General features: G+C 42.7%; 1 protein-coding gene across 2 annotated transcripts in view; it reads left to right on the forward strand.

Moving 5' to 3' along the window:
• TDRD12 (tudor domain containing 12) overlaps nucleotides 1-12,948 on the forward strand; it is a 124,201-nt gene that overhangs the window by 73,908 nt on the left and 37,345 nt on the right. For both annotated transcript variants that reach the window (XM_038367731.2, XM_043494929.1), the window contains 4 exons: nucleotides 3,552-3,739; nucleotides 4,267-4,477; nucleotides 5,918-6,010; nucleotides 7,765-7,937. In XM_038367731.2, coding sequence (XP_038223659.1) covers nucleotides 3,552-3,739; nucleotides 4,267-4,477; nucleotides 5,918-6,010; nucleotides 7,765-7,937 — 665 coding nt within the window. The remainder of the gene's footprint in view (nucleotides 1-3,551; nucleotides 3,740-4,266; nucleotides 4,478-5,917; nucleotides 6,011-7,764; nucleotides 7,938-12,948) is intronic.

Here is a 12,948-nt window from a genome sequence, read left to right on the forward strand (position 1 = left end):
AAGGACTCAGAACATCACTGAGATTCTTCAGGTACCCACGGTAGAGCTGAGCTGTCAACCCATGTTTCCCCATTCTGGTGGCAGGAGCATCTGTGCCATACTGTTGGTTTCAGTGCTGTTTTCAGGATAGCTGTTGGTTTCCCTTAGATGGATGCTGTTTTGGGGCAGACATTATTGGTATCGACAACTGTAAGCTTAAAATGCAGCAAAGGTTTGCTTTGCCTCTCCATTCTAAACTCTCCTGTGGTACAGGAGCCCATTGCATCGTCTCCTGTGTTACTGGGTCTGTCTGTCTTAGTTCTGATGTGGAGACTGTTACTGGTACAGATGTTGGTTCCAGACAAGAAGTATTGTAGAGGCTTACGCCTTCTCAGGTACTTTCCTTGGCATTGGTATATAGTCTTTTGCCTCTGTCTCAGCACCAACAGCCTTGGTACTGGGACTCCAGTTGGGTACTGACTCCAGCTTATACCATGGCACTGAGTATGAGAGGTAATTCCTGACACCAGTTAATGATGGTGTGCCATCAATGTCTTGGGACTGTTTGAGGTACTGACTACTACACCTGCTTTGGTATCGATGGTGGCCTCTTCACGATAGGTTGCATCTAGATTAGATTGCTGAGTGACCCTGATGCTTGCTTGTTATTGAGATGACTCTTTGCAGTCTGGCTCAAAGTCCTCTATCATCTCACTATTTTCTACTAGACTCAGTTGGTCTAGCAAGTCTGCTAGACTGCCTGCAGAAGGAGAGCATCGGGCTTGGGTCTGATAATTTAGCAGAGACAGATAGTCATGGTACAGTGCTTATTGGTCCACCATGCTCTACGCTTTGGCCATTTTGGAGTACTTGGGGCATTTCCTGTTCACCTAGGTTTGTCATAGGCCCAGTCTAGGAGAAGGTCTGCAGAGTGTTCAGTAGAGCAGCTTCCAGAGCCACCTAAATTGGAAATATGAAGAGATGATGTTCCCCCTGAGAAGCTAATGGTACAGGAGGAGCCTGGGCCCAAGGAACCAGTTTCACCACAGGAGGTTCCATATACTTCTGCTAACCTTTCTTTCTTCTCCCCTGATTACTCAATGATTCTGGACTCTTCTCTGGTTCCAGAGGATTTTAAAGTCTCATCAGGAATTTCTGAGAAAAATCACTGTGAATTTTGAGTTTCCAGACCCCACCTAGTACCAGCGGAACCTGTGTCAATGTCCCCAGGCTTCAAACTTTGCACAGGCTGCAAAAAGCCTACGCTTGTTAGTGAACCTCATTCTTGTTGTTTCAAGTGCTTGAGTGATGGCCACATTAGAGACAGGTGCTTTATTTGTCATGGCTTCAACACCAGGATGAAGAAGCTGAGGGAGGAGTGCCTCGGATATATCTTCATGAGGGCTGCCCTTAGACCAACATTTGAACCCCCGTGGTTTTCCAAGGGAAACTCTTTGAAGACTCCTTGCCAAAGTGTTCCTCCAGTGGCCGTATTGGATGCTCTGGGAGGATGCCCCCAGCATCCACATGTCAATCACCATGGTCTAGCACAAGTATATTTCCCTAGAAGGGAGCACTCTCCTATTAGAACTGAAAGGCCTGTGACGGTACCAATCAGCCTTCCCACTCCCAGATGTAAGCCTGCTCCAGAGCTGCAGTTGGGAGTCATCTCTGTTGCCTCTGCTTCAAGCTCCCTCATCCCTGGATGGGGGCCTGGTATTGGATGTATTCTCCCTGGTGCCAGGTGACTTTAAGATGCATTAGGACCCTCTCAGGAGAGTGGCAGCCTCTCTGGACATTCAAGTGGAGTTTGCGGAGGAGAGTACCCAAAAGCTCATTAACATTCTTTATCCCTCTGTGGTAGGGAAGGTGGCCCTTCCTGTAAATGATGCCATTATGCAGTAGGCCGAAACAATCTGAGAGCCCCTTCCTGCATTCCACCAGTGACCAAACAATTGGAATGAAAATACCTGGTTCAGTCTCAGGGGGTTGTTTTATTTACATCCCACCCTGGGATCATTAGTTGTGGCCATGCTGAAAGAGAAGAGCCATCAGGGTCAGGCTAAGGCTTACCCTCTCAGAAAAAGATGCCAAAAAACTCAAGCTTTTTGACAGAAAAACTTACTTTGCAGCAAGTTTACAATTTTATGTTGCCAGTCAACACTCTTTATTGTCCAGATATGATTTCGCAAATGAGGAGGTCAGATCCCAGTTTGCCAGGAAGCTGCGTGAAGCTTCCAGAGAGCAATTCCAATTATTCGTCAGTGAGGGCTGCCTCATCTCTCTCGTAGTCCTACAGACTTCTACGGACTTGATGAACTTTTCAGCCAGGTCTATGGTGACAGTAATAATGTGCTTTTCCTCCTGGTTACAGTCTTCAGGGATTCCTGTGGGAGGTGCAACGCACAATTGAGGACTTTCCTTTTGATTGTTGTGCCTTGGTTTCATCCAAAATGGATGAGACTTTACACGTCTTAAAGGACTTGAGACCTGTTCTGAAGTCTTTGGGCCTCCAACCTCTGGCCATAATATTGTCCTCAATATCAACCTAGATAGCAGTATGATCCCTTTCATTAGGCTGACCAATCTAGGCATTCCCAGGGCAGCAATTTTGACTTTATGTTGAGGACAGTATGCTACCCAGCCTGAGACTTGCTGACCCTACCACCTTTCTGGGACAGGTTATACCATATCCTACATGTGTGGCAGTCTGTCACCTCAGAGAAATGGACACTTAGCATGGTGGAATCAGGATATACCCTGCACTTCCTTTCTATCTTCCTCCCTCCTCCCACCCAACACAGTCCTTCGGGGCCCTTTTCATGAGTCTTTGCTAAGACAAGAAGTGAAAACTCTGCGTTCTTAGGGAGCCATAAAAGAAGCCCTCTATTCATTGGGACAGGGGTTTTTATTCCTAATATTTTCTAATGCACAAGGCCAGAGGGGGCCTCCATCCCATCCTAGACCTTCAGAATTTCAACAGATATCCAAAAAAAAAGTAGTTCTGTAGTGTGTCTGACTACTATTATCCCTTCACTAGATACAAGAGAGTGGTTTCCTTTCCTTGACTTACAAGATTCATATACCATGTGGCAATTCATCCTGCCCACAGTACATTGAGGTTTGTTGTAGAAAACCAATTCACTGTCCTGCCATGCAGCTTGTCATCAGCAGACAGGGTTTTTACCAAGTGCACAGTAATGTATATCCTAATCCTGCCATTGACTCAACTCTGTGAGAGAGGAAGCACAACTAGAATTAGGCTGAACTGTCTGGATTGCCTGTTAACTTTAACACCTCAGCCAACATGGGTGCAATTCAGTTCTTGGCCTCTGTACAAACATGGAATATACTATGAACTGATAATGTGGTATTGGCTCTTGCGATATGAACACGTGTCTGTTAGAAACTGAATTGAGTCCCAGTTTGTAATATTCCTTTTCATGTAGGCTACTATTATACTGATCTGTGCTGGAATGAATCAGTCGATTTAGGTGTAAAAGGCTGTGTAGCTCAGTAATTTAATCTCATGAGTTGTCTGTCCTTTTTTTTAAAAAAAAAAACACTTTCAGATAGTACCTCTCCACATTGTGGATGCAACAAACTACTTCGGTCGCATAATAGATAAACAAAAGGATCAATATGCAATTCTTGCTGGAGAGATGATTGAGTATTTTAAGAAAGCTAGGAATAAAGTGTGCGTTGAAATGGTGGAGAAACTAGCACTGTATGGATTACACAAAGAAGGTCTCTTTCACAGGTAAAATACTCAGATTGATTTAAAAAGAAGGATTTTTAAAGATAAAATTTCTGGGTATTTTAAAGTAAGTACTTTGTATTGAAATATTTGTATATACCTGAAAAAGCTCAATATTAGTATTCACAGGACTGTAAGAGACCATTATTAACCAGAATTCCATGTAGTATAATTGTTTAGTATAGTTAATGCACATAATATGTCTCAGTTAGGTCATATCTAGCATAGTTGTAGCTGTGTCAGTCCCAGGGTATTAGAGAGACAAGGTGAAGAGCTCTGTGTGGCTCAAAAGCTTGTCTCACCCACAGAAGTTGGTCCAATAAAATATTATTTCACCCTCCTTGTCTCTCAATTAGGTAGCTCATATTTTCATTTACTATTATTATATTAGATTACATTTTCATAAATGTTAAGCAAAGCCCAATAGATTAAGATTGTATTTATCATTTCATTTTTTGTAACTCTGGTACTGTATTGTATTTAATTTGGAAAATGAAAATAATTTTTTGCTTTTTTTTTCCTCCCTTAAGGGTTCAAGTGTTGGAGATACCCCCAAAAGAAGAAAATAGTTTCTTCTATAATGTTACTATCCGGTATATAGATGAAGGCAGAACTGGTCAAGTTCAAGTTCACCAGCTGTTTCGCTTACCTACAAGATTTCAGATTTTGCCACCACAGGCTGTGGAATTTATTGTGTGTAGAGTGAAACCTATTGATAATGAAATCGAATGGAACCCTAAGGTAATCTTTCTTTAATATAGTATGTTTCTCTTTTTTTATCTCAAGTTCAGAAAACTTATTTCTGAATCGCTTAAATTGAGCCAATATTTTTGGTAGTGTAGTGAGGCAAGACTCACTGGCGCGGCGCCTCCTGCTGGTTGTTTTGGGAATTAGCTCTCCAGCATATGGAGCACCTCCTCCTGGCCAGTGTCTTGCCTGCCGCTGGCCCCCATGTCCCTCCCGGATCCCAGTTACCCTTTACCTTGGGGTGCTGCCCCCACACTCTGGGTCTCCCTTCCCCCGGGAGCCCCCAACCCTCTATGGCTTGCCTCAGTGGCTACTGCCAGTCATCATCTAGCCCCCGCTCACTGGGGCAGACTGCAGTCTGTAAACCACTCATCAATGGCAAGGCGGGTTTGTACCAGCTGCTTCTGCCTATCTCTGGGCTGCACCTCCCAGCCCCAGTACCTGCATAGGCCTCTATCAAGGCCTACAGCCTGGGGATTTGCCAGTTTGGAGCTCCCCAGCTCCTCCTTCCTTTCCCCAGCCCCACTCTGTCTCAAGTACCCTTCTTTCCTAGGCAGTAAGGTCCTTCTCTCTCAAGAGCTAGAGACAGACTGACTGAGCTCCTGGCTCATAGCCCTTTTATAGGGCCAGCTGTGGCCTGATTGGGGCGGTGCCCCATCTGTGGCTGCTTCCCCAACCAACCTAGCCGTTTTTCTCAGCCCCAGTCCTCTCCAAGGGCTGGCTTTTAACCCCTTCTGAGCCAGAGCGGGGTGACTGCCCTGCTACAGGTAGTTTGTTTCATAGTTAATCCTTAATTTTTAGAAATTGGTGTTGTAAGTAAATTTTATTAATTATTTTTAAAGATCTTCCATTACTGAAAGATTTAATATTCCTGTGCCTTTAGAAAGGACAAATACAACCTATTTCATAACTGCTACTTTAATCATAGTGGCCCCCAAAGTGGGTAAATGCTTGGAGCTGTTTCTTTGGGGAATAAGCTTCTGAGAGAGCCCTTCTCAGAATCCAGTACAATCCTTTTTACCCCCTTTCTCTGGAAAACTTTCCACCATTCTTTCACCAATGCAGAAGGCTAGTTGTGGCCTCTTCCAACACCAGTCATCACTGCTCCTTGGGTCTGCCAGGAGCAATTGGAGATACAGCTTCCGATATCCTTGACCCATACTTGTATTTGTCTCCATGTTGTAGTAAAACATAATTCACTAGACTTCTAGGCCAGCCCCATTAATCATGCAATATTAATATGATCTGTAATTTTGCAGTGTACGTCTTTTTATAGTTTGTATGTGGTCTTCTCCAAAACTGTTGATACTATTTGTTAAATGCCCTAATTTTGTTGTTAATTATAATTTAGTAACCGTCTAAGCTTAAAATAGATACAAAATCTGTATTTGATTTAAGATGTACTTTAAATACTATCAGAGTTGTTTTTATTAGGTTACTAGATATATTCATCACAAAATTAGAGGAAAACTTCATGAAGCAAAAATAGTGCTTGTCTTGGGAAATACAGTTTGGGTTGATCCAATGGTAAGTATTAAATATAAATATCGCTATTAGAGAATATTTATCTAAATTCCTTATAAATGCCCAGTAAATGTTTTTTCTCTTTGCTCTCTTTTTATTGGTATTTATGTATATATATTTGTGAATGTGTATGTAAATATACTGAGAGAGAAAATACATGATGGTATAGTGTAAGTTTTGGATAACGGCATAATGCACTATTGGCAAAATTGCAAATAGATTACACGGGTCATCCCAAATGAATGCCAATAAAACATTAATTCTAGGGCTGCTAAGCTCCCTGGGCTTGGGGGGTAATGATCGCTGTTCTAGCTCTGGTTTACTCAGGCATACTGCTCAGTTGCAGACTCCGTGTCTGATACATGTCTTGGCTATATGATCCCGCAGTCCAGCTGACTTCACCTTGAACCCAGTGTCTCGGTCCTCTTGACCTTACCAATTGCTTAGATCTGTTCCTTCCAGAGCAGGATGAGCTCTGATGCCCCTAGTTATAAACTTCAGGGATTATGTGACAGTTAAAGTAAGGAACAAGCAGACTTTGTAAAGAAACGTTTTAAATAAACACAGATTTACGAAGCATACAAGCATGATAGATCTGTTTAAAAAAATGTTTGTTTACCTTCCTCTTCTTCCTTACTACTCCTAATAGTCTATTGGGTCCAAGGTCTGTTCATGTTCAGGCGTTCAAGTCCCTCTTGCTGCTCGCAGGGATTGGCTCCTTTTACACACACAACCCCTACCATGCTGGGTTCACGTACACAGTTTCCATTATTTCAGAGGGAGTGGTAAAGCTCATAAGTTATTATAAAGTCAGTAGTCCGTGGCAACCTTCGCTTGCTCTTCCTGTGAGTTCTGCATAAGTTAAGAAATACCCCTTCTTCTGGCCTTACTATACGTCTTGATGGGCTATATAATCTGATTCTCAACACAGGACACAAAGTACAGTAATATGCAAAGTGGAGGTTCTAATCCACAAAGCAGGTTTGCAGTCTTACATGATACAAAACAAAATTAAACTTTATAAATAGACACAGACATTTTCCCCAAACCGTCAGACTGTGCGCACACGATGAAAATATGATCCCTATCACAAAGAGCTTACGTGTTTGTGTGTGTGTGTAACACACAAAACTACATTAAAAGAATATTAAGGTTTCAAATTCAAGCACTGAGAAGGTAGAAAATGCCATACTCACAAACATTCTTTGTCAGTATGCATTATGATATATTCTTTAATTATGTGATCACATACTGTTTTTTTTTCCCCAGAGGACTCCTTCCTTCAGTGTACTCACTTTGGTATTTTGTTTTATTTTCATTGTTTAATGTATATGGCTCCATGCCTTACTTACAGCACACAATTCAAACCTTGCAATGAAGACAGAATTATCAATTTCCTGATGGTCTTTTCTATGGTACTCATCACTATAGTATTTTGAGTTCTTCATAAACATTAATCTTTACAACCATTCCTTCTCTGTGGTTCTGAAAGTTGCTCTAATTGATGGAAATGTATGGTACCATAACATTGTTCATCATTATACTCTCATAGTAGAGAAGAAGAAATTACAAGTAGGTAATTTTTTCATTTAACTAGAGATAAATTAGTTGTGTGTATTCATAGGTATAGATACACGTGTGATATGTATACACATGAGCCTAATGTTTTAGTTTTTAAGTTAATAGACAAGTTATAGAGAGAATGATTTTCTTATGAGAACTGTTGTATTTACATCATACATTTTCTTTAATTTAAGGTCCGAGTCACCAAGCTTTCAGATTTGAAGACTTCTATTAACGAATATAATATTCGATCTGAGATTTTGTCTATGGGTATGGGAACTGACAATCCAGAACATATAAAACAACTTCAGAAGTTGTGTAAACATGCAAAAATGTTAGCTCTTGAGGAGAAAACCTTGCAAACTTTGTAAGTGATTACTTTTGATTTCCATGCTTGATTTCTTCTTTTAATGAACGCTGGTTTTGGTCTGCAAAGAGTTTCTTAATTTGATGAACAGGATATTTATACAGTATGAATACTAGATGACAATAGTCGACCTTTCACTTGGATATGGTGTCTACTCGATTGGTACCTACAACATGCTTGCTTTCTCTGAGAGCATTCTCTGGACTCGTATCCAGCATTGCCAAATCACAGAAAAAAATTAAAAATTGTTATTGACCTTCAAATGACCTGTAATAGAAATGTCAAAATTCAGATTTTTTGTTATTGTGATGAGTAGTTCTTAATGAGTAAGTACCAAATTTCAATATCCTCCATCAAAAGTGCAGATGAACTGTTAAAAATCTGATATAAAGACTGGACTTTTGGGGTGACCAGTGTGAAAAATTAGTGATCAAATACACTGTACTCAGGGTATGACTATAGGGCACATTAAGATTGGGTCTGTGTTACCCATGTCTCCAGGCTCGGTGTTTCCAAGTGCAAACGCTTGAGCATGCACACTGCATTAGAAACCTGGACCTCGCAACTGTGCACTATGCAGAACTGAGTCTCAAGTTCAGCTTCAGGGGTTATATACTCTTGTATCCCAGGTTTCCTAGTGCCCTTGCCAGCTGAAGCCACTGTAGGGTATGTTTCATAGTGGAATATAGCAGAATTTGTCTCCGTGCCCCAGAAATTGACCAGAAGTGTTTTGGGTGGTTTACCCTGCAAACACATCCAGCTGAGATATTTTGTGTCTACATGCTCCCAGCAGCTGGAACCATTAGCATGGATCCTGACCTGGCAGAAGAACTTCTCCACCTCATGCTATCAATACTATTTCAGAAAACAGGCAGAACATCTGCGAGATGCTGGTGGACATTTCAGCAACAGGTTTTGAAGTGCCAAAGACACCTCTCAGAGGGTGATACTGATATGCCAGTTACAATCTAGCTGATGCCTGCTCATGCCTGAGATCAGGGCCAAAAGCACAGAGTGGAGGGGTCTCATTGTCATGCAGACCTGGGATGACCAACAGTGGGTTCAGAACTTGCTCATGAAGAAGCAGATGTTGCTGGAGGTTTGTGATGAGCTTGTCTCAACTCTCCAGCAGCAGGACTCCCACATGAGGAAGGCCAAACAAGTCCAGATTTGTGTCGCTGTAGCCATTTGGAAGCTGGCTTCTGCAGACTGCTACAGGTCCATGGCTAACCAGTTTGTGTTGGCAAATCAACTGGGGGGGTGGTAGTTGTAGAGATTTGTGAGGTGGTCAGGATTGTGATGTACCTAAATGTGATGGGCATTACAAATCTTCCTGAAATAATTGCTGGCTTTGTGACAGTGGGTTTTACAAACTGCGCCAGGGCCATTGCTGGGACTTGTGCCTATAGTTTGCCCTCCAGAAGGAGCACATGAGTACATAAACTGTAGAGGGTACAGCTCTACTATTATGAAGGCACTGGTCAACAATAGAGGCAGATTAATGGACACTAACATGGGATGCATTAGCAGGGTGCATGATGCCAGGGTGTCCTGGAGATCAGGACTTTACTTTCCTGGACATCCGAGACATTTATTCCTACTGAATGAAGTTATAAATAGTGTCACTGTCTCTCCTGTTGCTCTGGGGAGACTCCACTTGTCCCTTTGTTGCCATGGCTTATGAAACCCTTACCAAAAAGTCGGGCAAAAGAAGGTTCAACTAAACAAAGTAGCTGTAGGATGGTGATGGTTGTGGAATATGCATTTAGCAGTTTGAAATCCCATTGGCACTGCCTTCAAAACCGTTTGGATGCAATGTCATAAGTACAGTCTGCATTATTGTTGTGTGTTGCATTCTGCAGAATTGTTTGTGAGGACAAGGGGGAACCTTGTCACTGGGGTGGACTCAGGACACTGCTAGATTTCTGAACTGGTGTACACAGCCAGATAGCATAACTGTCATGACTGGTGCTGGATCCACATGCAACGGAAATCAGGGATGCTGTGTGTGCCCATGTGATGTGTATGTGTGGTCCCATACGTGAGGGGGGATGAGATGATATTTGAGATTGTACTGTACATGAGTGTGGGACAGCAATGGGAGGATTGTATTAGTATTATGTAGTGTGAATTTTGTATACACTTCAAGGAAATGTACAGAAATGTGTTATGCAGTTGATCGTTACTGGCCATGTACTGCAACTCACAGCTTATATATTACAGTGATGACAGTTTATAAATTTTTATTATGAAAGTTACTGAGAATAGGCATGAGATGACTGGCACTTTTAACATAACATATGAAACTTGCTGTTGTATTCTTGTGTGTGAATTCAACACTACTTTACTTTACACGTGTATTTACATGTAAGAACCAGGAAGGCATCAAAACATACATCTCAATAAACAAAGTCAGTGCCAAAACAGTCAAAGGTCCATATTGCCAAATTACATGTCTAGCTTTTCCTATCTGGCCCCTGTCATAAGAATGGCCATACTAGGTCAGACCAATGGTCCATCTAGCCCAGTAATCTGTCTTCTGACAGTGGTCTGTGTCAATGCTTCAGTGGGAGTGACAGAACAGGGTAGTTTATTGATTCATACATCCATCCATTCATCCCTATCATTCATTCCCAGCTTCTGGCAGCCAGAGGTTTAGTGACACCTATACCATGGTGTTACATTCTGGATCATCTTGGCTAATAGCTATTGCTGGACCTATCCTTCATGAACTTATCTAATTTTTTCTTGAACTCAGTTATAATTTGGCCTTTACAACATCCACTCACAATGAGTTCCACAGATTGATTGAGAGTTGTGTGGAGTACTTAGTTATGTTTGTTTTTAAATCTATTATTTACATTAGGTGACCCCTGGTTCTTGTGTTATGTGAAGGGGCAAATGACACTTCTTTGAGTAGGTGCAGTTTTGTATTCCGCTTAGGTGTGTGCATGCCCAGTGCACCAGAGCCAGAGAAATTTTGCCTAACAGAACCCATAAAGAGGTGGTGCTCACGCCCTGTGGCTGTAGCCCTCCCCTGGCTACATGAGGCAGCACCACCCCAGACCTGACTCAGTTCCTTCCCTTTGGCCATGGCTCAAGTCAGAGCTCTGTGTGGTCTCAGCCTCTCAACTAGGTTTATTTTTTTTCCTCTTGTTGGATATAGTTAATAACACCCTTAGTATTAGTTAATATTAATTGTAGTAGTTTGTTTCCCTAGATGATGCCCTTACCGGGGTTTAAACATTGTCGTTCATTGGCAAGGCTCACACCAAGGAGTGTTGCATGATCTGCAGATCATTTAAGAAATTGATTCAAGTGGCTCAGAACCTTCGCCTTAAGCAGCACCTGCTTGAACAGGCCATGCGGCCTGCTTTGGTATCAAGGCCCTCATTGCGTCGGAGAGTGCCTTTGGGCTCCAAGAGCACTGCCACTTCATGTTTTGTAGCAGATGCCTCTCTGAAGAAACAGAGGAACAGTTGCCTGTCAACAGCACCGAGAAAAAAGTCACATCAGATCAATTGAGACCACTCCTGGTCTTGGGGTGATTCTTGTGCCTCCCTCAGGAAAAGTGTAAACTGTCACATAATTGGTGCCAGTGCGCAGGACGGCATGGGTACCTCTAACCCTTCCCCAATACTGAATAGGAAGGATAGAATCCCTGTAGCGTTGTCTCTGGTCCCAGCCTCTGGACATCCATTGAGTCTGGTACTGATGAGGAAGATGCTGTTACCAACTTTTTCCACATAGGCAGCTACAGACCTTCTCTGCCTTTCCATCCTGACCGCTTTGTTGCTCCAGAACATTGTGTGTCAACTATAGCCCCATCAGTTGAACTAGCTGCTGAACCCTCAGTTCTTTCAGCACCACACTGCACCCCAATGTTCCCTTTCCAGTTGTGGAAGTAGGACCGGTACTGGGAACCTTCTCAGCATCACTGCAGTCAACACTGCAAATGCTTCATTGGCTGTTTTCACTGCCCTCCATGTTGGTACCATCAGACACTCGTATACTACTATTCACTTCGGGACTGGCATGCTTGGTCCCAAAGGTATCACCTCTATTGGCAGCGCCACTTCCTGCCTCATTCTGGGGCATGGATGAGTCAGACTGCCTACTCGCTCTCTCTGATTGCGCCTCCACCCTTATCTCTGGGATCCTGAGGCTTCTCTGCATCTGAGTTGGGGTTGTCATCCTTGTCATCTGATGTACTGGGATACCACTGAGCCTGCCTGTTCCATCAGCATGGGCTCCCATACACTATCCTGCTGAACCAGGCCCGCAAGCCTTCTCCAGCACATACACAAGTAGAGACACACCCAGCTGCAGAAAGACAGACACTGAAATCAGGACTGCACGGGAAGACTTCAACTACGGAATTGCCCAGCTCTCAAGTGCATATCCCCTCTGGAATGTAAACACAAAATTGTATAGTCTTGCATTTCACAGAGAATTATACAGCCTAAGCTTATGAAATTCACCCTCTCCTTTAATGTGGAGGAAGGATATGCGGAGCTTTTGCCACCCTCTCCCAGCCCCCATTATGAATTCCACAGACTGGTTTTAGAGAAAACAAAAACAAGTTTATTAACTACAAAAGATAGATTTTAAGGGATTGTAAGGGTTAGCAAACAGATCAAAGCAGATTGCCTATCAAATGAAACACGCAAACTAAGCTTAAGATACTAAAGAAATTTGTTACAAGTAATAATTTCTCACCCTAAATGTTTTAGGCAGATTTGCAGAGAGGCTCTTGAAGACAAGCTAGCTGCTCTTGCTTGTAGCTTAAAACTCCAGGTATTTTTCATAGGCCAGACACCTTTTCCAGCCTGGGCTCAGTTCTTCTTCCCCCCGTTAGTGTTTGTTTCTTAGATGTTTCCAGCCGTCATCCTGGGTGGGGATTCAGTGAAGAACAAAAGCTGATTGTCACTCCCCTACCTTAAATGGGTTTTACATATCGTGGGAACCCTTTGTTTTGCCTCCTCCCAGTGGAGGTGGTATTCTATAATGG

This window comes from Dermochelys coriacea, chromosome 12 (genome assembly GCF_009764565.3).
Source record: "Dermochelys coriacea isolate rDerCor1 chromosome 12, rDerCor1.pri.v4, whole genome shotgun sequence".
Lineage (NCBI taxonomy): Eukaryota > Metazoa > Chordata > Testudines > Dermochelyidae > Dermochelys > Dermochelys coriacea.